Genomic DNA, 13,324 nt, shown 5'->3' with positions numbered 1-13,324 from the left:
GCACTCACGAGACCGGGCTTCTTCAAAGACATCCATCGGTCAGTGCCGTATCCTTCGTTTTGCGAGTTTATTGGCTTGGGGTTTATCTGGGTATAGCGGTCGGTGGCGGCAGCGGCAGTGCAGCCACGATTTGTGTATGTACAGAGAGTCGCCTCGTAGTATATAGAGCTCGGGCATTTCCTCCCGTCTCCCAAAGTCGGTTCTGCTCAGTGCCGCAACCAACAAGCAGTCCTCCTCCGGGCAGTCTGACAACACGCACAACAAGCACAACACGCGCCAGCACGCTGTGCAAACCAACAACACCATGGCAACACTCCTTTCTCGTTCCTCTGACAGCCCGCGCTATTCACTGCAGGATATCGAGCTCGCCCGGTTCGACAGCGCCTCCCCCTCTATCCTGAGCGCCCCGCCGCCCTACGAGGAGCCCGCCTCTCGCCCCTTCCGTCCGACCGTCCACCTCCAGATCGAGACCCTCGGCAAGCCGTGGTTCTCCACCCCGTTGCCCCCGCGGCCGGACCCGATTCCCGTCTTCGCCCTCCACCCAGACGACTCCAGCTCCTCAGCCGCCGCCCATGCCCCACAGTTCACCTCCATCCGCCCCTGGCGGTCCTCAGGGAGCTGCTACCTCACCCCCTACGACACCACCACCACTACCACCGCCTCCTCCTCGTCCGCGGCCGGCATCCCCGTGCTCAGCACAACAACCTACCGCTTCGGCCCCAACCGCCCGCCGCGCGTCCGCCTCTTCGCCCCTCACTCCGCCCCGCTCTCCCCCGCCGCCCTAGAGGCCCTTCTCCTCTCGGCCAAAGACGCCGCCACCATCCCAGACCCCGAAGAGGACGGCCAGCCGGTCCAGCAGCCGCCGCAACCCTGGGACGAGTTCGCCATCACCTCGGCCGGCCTGCTCACCCGCGCCGTGACCTTCCGCACCCGCCTGGGCACCTTCCAGTGGCGCTACGCCTCGCGCCGCGAGCGCCTCCAGCAGCAGCAGCAGCAGGAGCAGCAAGACGGAGACAAAATATCCAGCCTGCTGGTGCTCGAGCGCGTGGTGCGCGTCGCGCGCGCGCGGAACCTTCCCCCCACCACCTCCACCACCACCAGTACTTCTTTCCCCGGTCTTCTTCTCAGACGCCACCAGCATGAGGACGAGGAGGTGCGCACGACGGTGGCGCACTTCGTGCGGGGCGCGGCCACGCGCACGGCCGGCAGCAGCGTGGCCAGCGCCGGCAACGGCGGGCGGCTGGTGCTGGACCTGGGCCTGTGGGGGGAGGGGGAGGAGTGCGGCGGCGGGGAGGACGCAAAGGTGGCGCGGGAGATGGCGGTCGTGATGGCGGTCACGACGTGCCTGGTGATGCTGAAGCGCGAGGTGGATCGCCGGCGGGCGCAGCAGATGGCCACCATGGCCCACGGCGGCGGGGGCCCTTAGGAGTATGTACACTACCTAAAGTTGGGGGAGAGGAGGGGAAAGGGGGGGGAGGGTTGGAGACGGGGGGTTCTTGTTTCTCTCTTGGCTTGCTGGGGTGGGTTTGGTTGGAAAGGGTTCCGGGATAAGGGGCATAGGTGAGGGATCAGTGGTGTTTGTTGGTATGTTTTGTGATTTCTGTTGTGGTGTCTGTGCCCGGGTTCGTCGTCCGCGGCGTGTTGATTGATAGTGATCATAGCAAAACACGCTTTCTGAGCTGTGATAAACCCATGTTTAGGCAATAACAGCACAGTTATTGCTCGGCTTCTCACGGAATACCGCCCTGGTAAGGGACAGTCACCCAGCAATCCGGGATGAGGCGCAAGCTCAACCCCTTTTCGCCGATTCCCACAGCTGCGGGTCTTCTCCGAACAATCTCCGAACAATCTCCAAGACCTCGCTCCGTAGGAGAGAGCCACAGACGGCCGGCCCGCGGATCCATCTAACTCGAGCAGAAATCCGTTTGTATTTCCTTGCTCGCAGGCAAACTTCCCTGCTGCTGTTGAAGTATATAGTACTATGCAGGTCAACCTCACGCTCTCTGTCATAAGCGTATGTCTCTCGGCCCGGCTGGACTCGTAGCGCCGTCTGCATCATCCCAGCAAGGAAACAGGAAGCAGGTACCCGTTGAGACCCTCCATACTCCAATCTGCTCCTGTGTGTGAACAGGGAACCTCTAAAGCGTTGATTAGGCGGCCGTCCCGCAAACAGACCGTACTGCCCAACGGCGGCCATAGCAAACATCTGCTTAGATGACCGGAAGGAACCGAAAGCAAACCGAACCGCCAGCCCTAACTAAGAGAGGGCGACCGCGACCGTAGCCACAAGAAGCCGAGCGGGGAAAAAATGCAACCTTTGAACCGTACTCCTGGAACCCTCCCAAAGCCAAAATACACGCCGCATCCCGTCCGTGTTTGCTGCCCCACCATCCTCTGTATTGCCGGACCCTAGTCCTTCATTGCCCAGATATCACACCCATAGGCAGCCTTGTCCCATTGTATGCGCCGCAGTGCAAGGGGAAAATGAAACGAGCAGAGGTTGTCCACCAGGACACCGGCAAATAAAGCAACCGACAACGCCAGAGCACAATCGCCCCGTGTCCCATCACCCAACCCCCAAATTGCTGCGTATTTGTACAACGGCGGTACCCGACCCAGCGGCCGCTCGCTCGCTCACTTCACTTGTTTCTGTCCACCGTCTTCCGGGGCTTGTAGTCGGGGATCTCGTCGAACCACTCGGTCGCCTCGTTGTACTTATACGCGTGGAACTCGATCCCATACGGCTTCGGCTCGATGGAGTACAGTAAGCCGAGCGGAAGGTCGAGGTCCGCAATGTCCTCTCTCGTCAGGTCCATGAAATAGGCCATCAGCACCCGACAGACGGACCGGTGCGAGATGATGAGGACGTGATCCGTGATGCGCTCGATCTCGCGCACCATGTCGCGGAGGCGGCTGATCACCTGGAGGTAGCCTTCCCCCCCGACCCCGGGATAGATGTACCCGAGCTTGTCCTTCGCCCGCTTCGCATACTCCTCCGGGTACTTTTCGGCAATCTCATCGTACGTCATGCCCTCGAACGCGCCCGCGTTCATCTCGTTCAACATCTCCCACGCTTTGACGTCGTAGTCGTCGTCCGCCTCGAAGTACTCCGCCGTCTCGATGCTGCGCTTGAGCATCGACGTCCACACGCAAAAGTTCTTGTCGTCGAGCTCCTTGTTCGGCTCCGGATACGGCGGCGTGTTGTCGCCGGGCTCCGGCGGGAAAGTCGAGCTGGCGATCTTGTTCTTCTGCTGGATGAGCCACTCCTTGCGCTTGTAAGTAATGAAGTTGTAGAGGGCGTGCCCATAGCAGTGGCCCCGTTCGGTTAGCTCGGAATCGCCCCCCAGCTTGTTGAGCCGGTTGTCCTCGCTCTGCCCGTGGCGTGTGATCCAAATCTGTCTCGGTGACAGATTGAATGTCGTCAGGTACGAGGCGATGCCGCCGCTTAGGAAACCCCTGAGGCGGAATTGGATGATCTTCCGGCCGACGTCGATCATCTGGAAAGCCGTCAGTGCAAATGCACTTGCAATTTGAATGCTTTGGCGTGACAAACCTGGATGTATTGCAGATCGTTTTCCTCCTCCCACTGGCCCAAGGGTTCATACGCACTCTCGTACGCCTTGACCCTCAGCCTAAAATCCTCCAGGGCCTGGCGCGGGTCCTTGTCCTTATAGTCCGGTCCAAAGAGCTTGAGACGCATGTTCGCCTCCAGGAGCTGCCAGGCGGTCAATTTGGGATCCGACACCATGACAGATACAAGAACAAGTGAAACGAAATGAACAAAGAAAGCCCGAACTCACATTTTGATCGTGGCAGATGCTCTCAATAAAAAGGATACCCAACTTTGGCTCTCTCGCCTTGATGCGCTCCACAAGAAGCCGTCGCCGGTGGATCGTGCTGTTGGTGGCATCCAGGATACCCACGGCACCTCCCTGTTGGAGGAGATATGTAAGAAGCTCGTCGAGGGTATCCAGAGCCACCTGCTCGCGGAGCTTAGCCGCGGCTTCGTTCTTTGGGTCGAAGAACTTGGCCGACTGGTCCATCTTTTCGCGGGGCTTCCCATCAGCCGCGGGGTTGTTGAGGTCCAATTTCGTCGGCTCGCTCTCCACGACGATATCGGGCCCCTGCGCGCTTTTCGACAGGATCGTCGCGGCCTGGCTAGGCACATCGATCCTGTTGGACGTCGTAGTCGGCGACGAATCGGACGGATTGGCCACACCAGCAGCGATGCGTCTCCGGTGGCCCACGTTGAAAATCTTGGCGTTGTGTTGTTGCCAGGACAGGTATCGGTGGATCTTCTTGGTGATGTAGGACTTGCCTCTGGCGGGCAGGCCAACCATGATGATCACCAGTTTTGCCGCGACGTCCCTATCGGGGATGCGCCCATCTGGGGACGCCCTCGAGCGGGTCATGCCCGGAATGTTGAGCGTGGTCGCATGCGGCCGAATTCGCGGCGTATGGCTGCCGGAGTTTTGTCGGACAGGGGGGCTGTGCCGTGGTTAGCAGAGACGCGCAATTCGCGGCGGGGCAGCGTGTTGCTATCCCCCCGCCGCAGGCCCGTCAAGGTGGCGGTTGTGATCAACCTACATCCGCGGTGAGGTCGGCGCCGTCGAAGAGATGCTGCGCGAGTAGGGCGAGTCATACTGAGCGCTGCCGGGGAGATGGGAAACGCTGGCATCGAGGTTCAACGTCTTCAACGCATTGGTCAGGGAAGATGTTCCCGGGGGCGGCAGGGCGCCATGTTGAAAGTGAACATCTCCATCAGGGTGGTTTCCATTGGCGTATATTCTAGGCGACGACGGGGCTGACGATGCTGCACCCATCAGATGGCTCATAGCAAGCTTCCGCAGCGATTGCGACTGCGACTGTGACTGCGGCGGCGGCTGCGGCGTGCCACCGGAGTCTGAGAAGGGAAGCGCCAGGTCAGCCGTGGTGATGTCGGCGGTTGCGCTAATTCGTGCTATAGACTATTAAAAGGGAAAACTGGACAGTTGCGCTCAGATATGAGATGAAATTTCGAGACCTTTGTGTCGGGCGGTTGCACGGTCGGGGAAGAGAGCCAGATGTTGTGGCATGGGAAGAATGGGGAGACTCGGCGAATAGTTAAAAAAGTCCCAAACGGCCGGCGCGGACAGGGATCCCCCACTAAGTGGCGGGGGGGGAGCTGAAGATGTTAGCAAATCAGCTTATGCCGAACGGACTGCGACGGGGCGCAAACCACCAAAAGAACAGCGGGTGGGACGGATGGCGCGGGAGGTCCGTAATGTGTATGTCGGGGTTACACAACGGATCCGTACTCCGGACTGTGTGCGGACAGGTAGTCAACTCGTCGTTGGGCCAAAAAAAAAATGGCTGATGAGCCTGCCAGTCGCATCAATGACGCTTGCACTTCATGTAAATGTGTGGTATGTCGATCATCTTGGCATAAAGGACAATTGCTGGATCTCACCAATTGACAGATCTCATCCAATTACCTACCCTAGCAAGGCGACATGCAGGGCGCGTACACTAGTGTACTCAGTAAAGGGGCGGTGGCGTCGGCGTTGCGGTGCAATGCGAAGATCGGAGCCTTGGCTCAGAATCCGAGCACAGGGTCCCCGTTTGGCAGAGCGGATGACGTAACTGACCTGCTCACCAACACCCAGTGGAGTGACTCAACCGCACGAACTGGGCACAACCGGCCCACTGGGCGTCGTGTTGTCGTGCTGGGCCGTCGATGCCAAGATTGGGATAAATAGGGACCTGCCGACGAGGAAATGACTGATGAGGCGGGAGCGGATGACTCCTCGACGCCGGATTTGGGCAGCGCCGCCGAGGAGTGAGGCTGACCGAAAGCTTCCCAGGCGTCCGGTTGCTCCGGACGGACTTTTCTTGCTGGCGATGCGAGGCGGTATTGGACAGGCTTGCGCGGTTTCCTCGCCAAACCGCTGATCTGATTGTAGGATGAGGGCTGTTCATCCAGGAGGCAAGGAGAGGGAGGGCGTCGACCTCCGTTTATATTTCACTGTCGGCCGACCAAGCTTCGTCTACGTTACTCTCAATGTACATGTAAGGTACATACCAAATGGGTAAGACAAGGCACACGGTTCTGCTTTGAACCTGCACAGGGACAGCTAGCTCATGGCCTTGCCAGGAACACAGACACTTTCGAGCTCGAAGCGCAGTCTTTACCTGTCTCCCTACCTCACCGGCCTTCTCGAGCCTTGGAGCACCAAGGCGCGGAACCCTCTCAGTTGTGTTGACCGTCCAGCTCGGGATAATCTACGCATCTTACCCGACGGATGCACTGCATGCTCGGAGTTGAACAAGAGCCTCTTGGCTGACATTTCTATATTCAACGTGGCGCGGATCTTTACTTCTCTCGGAGAACCGCCGACTTGGCCTTTCTTGGTGTCTTATGTGCCGTCGACCAGCAGACCACCAAGCACGCTGCCCGACAGCTGCTCGGGGTTTTGTGATCGGATTATGGAGATGAAAAGGTGCCCGCGGGCAGACGGTGTAACGCTGGACGGCGCAGCCCCCACGCGGAGACACCGAGAGCGGAGAGCTGCCAAGAGGAGACGGCGGGGCGCCTGCCCTCAAGTGAACGATCCGTGGATCCCATTTGCAGACCCTGGCGTGGAAGGCACCTTGGTAAAGTAACCTACGCAGTATGAAACAGGCCGGCTGGAGTTCCCGTCGTATCGGAGATGCACGCATGGCCATCTCACTGAATATCTCGCGGATTTCAGATGTAGTGTAGCACCAGCTCGACAGCCAGGGCTCGCGGAAACACGACGCCAAGGAAAACGCGGCATATTACGCACAGCACCTAGCGCACTGTACATTGCACCCAGATCATTCAGCCTTGGATGCCAGACCCACATAGGAGGATGCCAGTTGATGAATTCAAGACATTCATTGAACAGGCAGATTATCTCCAAAAGGCCACTTCGAAGTTGGGGAAGCTGGGGGTCGAAGCGAGGCTGCTGTGGTGGGGACGCTCACCGCGGGGTCGCCAGAGGTATGGTGGGGATCACCCGCCTTATCAGATCGTGCCTGCCTCGTGCTGGTCTAGGCACGGAATACGGAATACTCCGTACCAAAAACAGATGCATGTTACGGTTACACATGCCTACACTAAGGGTGGGGCCACTTGTAATTTTTGCCGCACATGCAAACCGACAGGCAGGTGTCACCACTTTCCTCTTCACGAGGAGCAGAAATCTGTTCTTTCCCGCTAATCTGGTTTTGCGTTCGGTGCCCGCCATGATTCTCTCTTTCGCTCCCATTGTCTTTGGCTGGGATTCTTTCTTTTACTTTCCCGCTCTTTGCCCCTTCTCCACACTCTTTCCGCAGCCCAGCGATCTCGCGACGGCGTTGTGAGCGGCTCGTAGTCCACCCTCTGGCCTTGGTCCCATCCTCGCCCTGCATCATCGCATGCTTCTCCCGACCGCTAGGCGTGCCGCCCTCGCCGTATTCAGCCTCTCTGCTAGCCGATTCCCCCCAAGCATCGCAGCCGGCAAGATGGACGAGGATGGCAAGGATGGCAGGTCTATTAGTAGATCGCTTGCCGCCCAGCATCCTCTGGTCCGGGAGCTCGTCCCAGACGAGGTCGAGCACGGCGTCCTCATTCCGTTGAAGACGACTCTGGAGTTGCGGGACGATTACCAAACGGGGCGGGTGTTGATAACTCGTACTCCAACCAAGGCTGCCAATCCCGTTATCATGTAGGTCCACCGCAGGCTCTGCAGACTGCTCCCCCGCGGCCTTTGACGTTCAGATCTGCTCGCTGACTTCTTCTCAGGATGCTTCGCAACCTGCTTCCTGATGAAATCATTAAGGGTGCTCCTCATCTGCGCAGGTGCGCTAAGCCTTCCGACCTGCCCGCCCATCTCAAGGCGCAGTTCATGAACGAATCGCCACAGAGCCGTCAGATACACACGGGCAAGTCGAACTGGATCTACATAATCGTGGGACCCGAGAACATGCTTAATCGAGACGAGGTTCTTCGGGCGCTGTCCTCGGTGGAAGGCATGGAGGGGGAGGTGTTTCTTCGCAGCATCCCCGTCCCGATGGTCTCCCCGACGTCGCAAGTGCAGGCTGCCATGTGGTCGCAGCATTTTTGGCCAGCCTTATACCGGAAGAACAACCCGCTGGGGCCGCATCCTTCCATGATCGCGCGCCAGACGGAGGAGATAGCCGGAGATGCCGCGATCTGGATGGCGCTGTCGCACAAGGTGGCCAGGCAAGCTCACGCTGCAGGATTCGGGGAGGCGATGGGGGCCTGCATCATCCAGCGAGGTGAGGACAAGACGACGATCGTTGCGCTGGCGGGCGATGCTCGCTGGAAACAGCAGGGCAAGGTCGGATGCACGGGCAACCCCATGGCTCACGCCGCGATGCGCGCCATCAGCATGGTCGCCCAGAAGCTCGTCCGAGCCGAGAACAAGAAGACGCAGATCAGCCAGCCCCCCATTCTAGAGTTCGAAGCCTTCCAGGACAGCCCGATCCTCGAAGACGAAAGGAAGGTTTTTGAGTTGGAGCACCCGAACCCGGACGGATATCTCTGCCATGGGCTCGAAATGTACCTCACGCACGAGCCATGCGTTATGTGCTCGATGGCCATCCTTCATTCGCGCATGGGCAAAGTCGTCTTCCGTCATCGTATGCCGCTGACGGGCGGGCTCTGCTCCGAAGACCGCGGCGGGGGGCATCCATCCCTCCAGGGGGCGGACGGCGGCCGCGGATTGGGCTTGTTCTGGCGCCGCGAGCTAAACTGGAGCATGGTGGCCTGGGAGTGGGAGTCAAGCGGCTGCTTGAAACCGCTCAAGGCGGACTACGCGATCCATGCCTAGTTTGGCGCCACGGTAACCTGAACCTCGGGGGCTGATGTGTATACTTTTAGGGATCTTATGTGCATCATGCTTTTGGCTCGCAACGCAGAAGCCAGAGGAGTTAGGTAGTCCTCTCTGTCGGGATTGATTGGCATTAGGGCGGAGCATCTGTTTCCTTTCTTTTTTCGAGCAACGGAGCACTGGGGCCTGGCGTTACACAAAGAGCCTCTGCGCAAGCCCGGTTTGGAGGCATGTGCATAGAACCAGGAGTGCGTTAGGCATGGTTATGGGCCAGTTAGAGGCGCATGGGAGCAACCAGATGGCGATGACGGATAGGCATTACATACATATCACACAAGTTCTTGCCGCCGCGCACTAGTGAATATGCGGTGTTCGAGAGCAAGCCGCCGTCACTTGGAATACAACGAGGGCAAGGAACTTAGTGGTTGACGACCGGCGCTCTCTGCCATCCCTCAGCAACATCCTCGTCGCCAACGCCCAGGGAGACCGACAGATCCGGGCCGACCTTGTCCTCTTGAAAACAGTGAGTATAGATGGACTTGCTGGGCTAAAGGTAGGCCTTAGTTCCACATACGGGCTCCGCCATTTCACCAGCAAGGCCCGTTTGCAGGACTTCCACCATATATTAGCGGACACGCTCTAAACAAGCTACGTGGCTGCAGCTGTACAAGGATCTTGCAACCAAAGGGGAGAGCTATATAGAATTAACATTGACGCAAATGTAGAAAAGGCTACATAGCTCAATAAGCTGTCAATATGCTAGATTTTGCCTTGGAAATGGGACTTGTTCAGAGACCCCCCGCAGCCACAACATTGGCTTTCCCGTTGCGGAAGAAAATGGCCACCACGAGACTGGCCGCTGCGCCGACATAGATGATGATGAAGGCTTTCTGCCACGACGCGACAATGATGTCCAGGGTCAGGGTACGCATGGCCGGCGACAGGGTCTCAAGAACGTGATTCGAGGCGCCAGCAACGAGCTGCGAGATCTGGTCGCGGGGAAGGCTCAGGGCTGATTCGAGGTTGTTCACAGCCGTGTTGACGAAGACGGCGCCGCTGATGGAGAGGCCCAGGGTCATGCCTCCGAGTTGGGCTGCGAATGGAGTGGTCAGCATAATAAGGTGAGGGCGATCAAGAAAACACTCCGGGGCAATATGAGAACTTACAAATTAGCATCAGGGCAATACCGTTCGGAGCTTCCTCCGGTGGGAGAACGGATTGTATGACAGCAAAGGAGGACTGCGTGTAGGCACCAGTGCTGCCGCCCAAAAACAGCTCGATAACGTAGAAGACGCCGACGGCGGTCTCACGTTCGACGTAGTGAGCTGCTGGCTCGTGAGCAAGCTTGAATTTTATTTTTTTTTAAAAAAAAAGAAGGCAAAAACAAGGAGGGCGGGGGGGGAGGGGGGGGGCGGCTTACCCATAAGTGCAGAGGTGATAAGTGCCACCAAGCTTCCGCCTATATAGAGCGGTTTGTACCAACCGTACGTCGACAGATACCAGCCGCTCAGAGGCATAGCGGTGATGAGGACGCAGATATACGGCAGCAGCCGGACGGCAGTGTAAATGGCCGAGTCACCCCGAGTGAACTGGAAGTAGAGCGGGATGTAGTACACCGAGGTATAGGCGACGCATGCTACCGAAGCGCAGGCCACGAACAGAAGCACGGGCATCTTCTGCCGCAGCAGATGCAGGGGGAAGAGGCGCTGCCCTTGGCTGGTCCAGATGCAGAAGGACTGCTGGACACCAAAGACAATCCAGAGGACGCCGGACACGACAAAGAGGGCGATGCTCGCGCCGCTGTCCCAGGCCCAGTCAACGCCGCCGAAGTTGATGGCAACGACGAGAGTCACCATGGCGCCGACGCTGAGGAGGATACCGGCCCAGTCGAGCATCGCAATCTTCTGCCACTGGTTCTTGTCGGGCATGACGGATGTGGAGGGGATCACCAGGAGGTAGGCGGGCAGGAGGACGGCACCGAAGAGCAGGTTGATGTAGAACCCCCACCGCCAGTTCCACAGGGCGAAGCCGCCGCCGACCACGGGGCCGAGAACAGTGCCGAGACCCCAGACGAGACCGCTGATGTTCTCGTGTACACATTGATCAGCATCAACAGCCGATTCAGGTTCTGGAGGAGGAGGAGAGATGCTTGACATACGTGTAGCTGAGATACTGCGGGCGCTCCTTGGCGGTGGTGTGCATGGACAGCAGCGCCAGCAGGCCGTAGTATATGCCGTTGCCCCCGGCGCCGGCGAGGACACGCCCAACGATTTCGGCCTCGATGGTCGGGGCCGCGCCGCAGAGGGCAGACGCGGCGAGGAAGATCACAAACGAAACGATGTAGACCCATTTGGGATCGTAGGTGGCGTAGAGTTTACCCATCGGGAGGATAACAGCCAGGCCGCCGATCATGAACCTGGATTGAAAGTGTAAGCACATCACTGGGTGCGAGACCCAACGTTTGCTGGCGATTACCTACCCGACAGACAGCCATGGGAGCTTCTCGACGCCGTTGAGATCGTTGACAATGACCTGTACATGTCATTGGTTTGGTTAGATCCATCCCCTCGGTTCCCTCCCTCGACTGTCATCATTCCGCATGCGTACGGGAATAATGTTGGCGACGACGGTGTTGTCAAGCGCATAGACGAAGATGGCGGTCAACGTGCTGACGACGAAGGCAAACCACTAAATTACACGGTAAGCCGAGCACTTGTGTTAGTGGCAGTTGTCATCTCTGGAAGCCGGGACCGTTAGAACGCAGTGCAGCATCGGGAGCGTTACGCACGCGGAAGCCGGTCATAGCTCTCTTTTCCTCCGGTTCATTTGGCTCAGAGAGAGGGAGAGCTTTCTCATCGTCAAGCCGATTCGTGGAGATCCCGGTGTCGCTAGACTCCATTGGGCGGTGGTTCTACACAGCACGTAAACACGTCCGAAAAGGGGCCGAAAAGGGGCAAGGCGTGAAAAGCGACTCTCCTGACACAACATACACAACACGACGACGAAGGACACATCGCGAAGCCTTCGAGGACAGCAATCGACCCTTTAATAGCACCAGTTCTGCAACAGCAGATCGTGACAATTTGACAAATTATGTAAACATGTAAAGGAAAATCCGAAGGATGAGTGAGGGTCAACGATTTTCCCGGCCTCTCGCCTCACGATGATTAAGCAGCTTCCTACGGCTTCCAGATATATTGGCTTGGCACTGCGCCTTTCGGCGATGAGCACTTTCTCCGAAAAAGCTGGATAGAAACAAACTCCGTAGTTTGTTTCTCACCCAGTAAAAGTGTGGAACTCATTTGTTTCGGACTTTGCTCAAGACATTGCATATGGCGCAGCAGACGCGGGTGGCCGTGGTGACTGGTGTGGTGAGTTTTTCGCCAAGCGAGCGGATCAGTGCGATCCATACTCCTGACGGAGGTACACGTGTACCTCTGGCATTTCGTACCTTACCTCCCTAACCAGAGTGGAAATGTTAGAATCGTGGCATAGGCCTCGCAATCCTGCGCCAGCTTGCCTCGGACAGCGCCGGCCCCCTCGTGGTCTATGCCAGCACCCGCGCCGGCACGCTCCCCGAGGGCGTCGCGGAGGAGTGCCAGCCGCACGTCAAGATCCTCCCCGTGCGACTCTCACTTCGCGACCCAAGCTCCATCGACGCCCTGGCCTCGCGCGTGGCCAAGGAGCAGGCCGCTGTGGACGTGCTCATCAACAACGCCGGCGTCTACTACTATCGCGAGCGCATTAGCGATGCCGAGCGCGCCGACACGCTGGAGACCAACTACTGGGGCACACTGCGCATGTGCCAAGCCTTCCTGCCCATCCTGCGCAATCCCGGCGGGCGCATCGTCAACGTCTCCTCGCAAGCAGGCCGGCTGCGGTGGCTGGCGCCGCACCTGCGCCCGCGGTTTCTCGCCCGGGACCTGACGCTGGAGGAGCTGGACGGGCTGGTGCGCGAGTACGACGCAGCGGCGGCGCGCGGCGGCGAGGTCAAGGCCGGGTGGCCCCCGATGGCGTATTCGGTCAGCAAGGCAGCACTCAATGCCTTCACGCGCATCTTGGCGAGGGAGCATCCCGGCCTGCTGATCAACAGTTGCTGCCCCGGCTGGGTTAAGACCGACCTTGGCGCCCAGGCCGGCCCGCCGCCCAAGACGCCCGAGGAGGGCGCCCGCATCCCGCTGCACCTGGCTTTTGGCGAGATCGGCGACACGAGTGGCCAGTATTGGGCCAACGATTCGACTGGCGATTCGGGCATTGGCAAGGTGCAACCGGCGTTATAGGCTTGGCGCCAAGAAGGGATCAATGGTAAACTCCGATCGCGGCCTTGGTGTAGTGGTTAGCATTGTTGCCTTCCATCCGACAAAGCAACAGAGGGGGGTTCGATTCCCCCAGGTCGCATTTTTTGGTTCCTTCTCTTTCAAATTTTGTTCGAAGTGTATTCCGTAATGCCGCGAGTCCTTATCGGGCTGTTGAAGTTGATTTTGAGG

General features: G+C 58.6%; 5 protein-coding genes and 1 non-coding gene across 6 annotated transcripts; 4 read left to right on the top strand and 2 right to left on the bottom strand.

Annotated features, from left to right (window-relative positions):
- Positions 1 to 62: 62 nt before the first annotated feature.
- On the top strand, positions 63 to 1,431 carry THITE_2124403 (uncharacterized protein). Its single transcript, XM_003657970.1, has one exon. It carries the CDS (start codon positions 305 to 307, stop codon positions 1,424 to 1,426), a length of 1,122 nt encoding a protein of 373 aa, XP_003658018.1. The 5' UTR covers positions 63 to 304; the 3' UTR covers positions 1,427 to 1,431.
- An 893-nt stretch (positions 1,432 to 2,324) lies between these two features.
- THITE_2124399 (uncharacterized protein) lies at positions 2,325 to 5,119 on the bottom strand. Its single transcript, XM_003657969.1, has 4 exons — positions 4,588 to 5,119; positions 3,801 to 4,488; positions 3,554 to 3,715; positions 2,325 to 3,497 (listed from the first exon to the last, which is right to left on the bottom strand). The coding sequence occupies exons 1-4, from the start codon at positions 4,833 to 4,835 to the stop codon at positions 2,640 to 2,642; spliced, it is 1,956 nt and encodes a 651-aa protein (XP_003658017.1). The 5' UTR covers positions 4,836 to 5,119; the 3' UTR covers positions 2,325 to 2,639.
- Positions 5,120 to 7,321: 2,202 nt separating this feature from the next.
- On the top strand, positions 7,322 to 9,231 carry THITE_2124394 (uncharacterized protein). Its single transcript, XM_003657968.1, has 2 exons — positions 7,322 to 7,709; positions 7,787 to 9,231. Exons 1-2 carry the CDS (start codon positions 7,420 to 7,422, stop codon positions 8,835 to 8,837), a joined length of 1,341 nt encoding a protein of 446 aa, XP_003658016.1. The 5' UTR covers positions 7,322 to 7,419; the 3' UTR covers positions 8,838 to 9,231.
- Positions 9,232 to 12,018, bottom strand: THITE_2124388 (uncharacterized protein). The gene is made up of 7 exons (XM_003657967.1): positions 11,626 to 12,018; positions 11,445 to 11,525; positions 11,317 to 11,369; positions 10,996 to 11,253; positions 10,258 to 10,916; positions 10,004 to 10,162; positions 9,232 to 9,930 (listed from the first exon to the last, which is right to left on the bottom strand). The coding sequence occupies exons 1-7, from the start codon at positions 11,734 to 11,736 to the stop codon at positions 9,626 to 9,628; spliced, it is 1,626 nt and encodes a 541-aa protein (XP_003658015.1). The 5' UTR covers positions 11,737 to 12,018; the 3' UTR covers positions 9,232 to 9,625.
- Positions 12,019 to 12,036: 18 nt separating this feature from the next.
- Positions 12,037 to 13,186, top strand: THITE_2124387 (uncharacterized protein). Its single transcript, XM_003657966.1, has 2 exons — positions 12,037 to 12,208; positions 12,320 to 13,186. The coding sequence occupies exons 1-2, from the start codon at positions 12,170 to 12,172 to the stop codon at positions 13,115 to 13,117; spliced, it is 837 nt and encodes a 278-aa protein (XP_003658014.1). The 5' UTR covers positions 12,037 to 12,169; the 3' UTR covers positions 13,118 to 13,186.
- THITE_t152 lies at positions 13,156 to 13,235 on the top strand. The gene has a single exon. It is a non-coding gene; the product is annotated as a tRNA-Gly (tRNA).
- The last annotated feature ends 89 nt before the right edge of the window (positions 13,236 to 13,324 follow it).

This window comes from Thermothielavioides terrestris, chromosome 6, assembly GCF_000226115.1.
Source record: "Thermothielavioides terrestris NRRL 8126 chromosome 6, complete sequence".
NCBI lineage: Eukaryota > Fungi > Ascomycota > Sordariomycetes > Sordariales > Chaetomiaceae > Thermothielavioides > Thermothielavioides terrestris.
The sequence above is the reverse complement of the archived record's forward strand: the minus strand, read 5'-3'. Positions and strand labels throughout refer to the sequence as shown.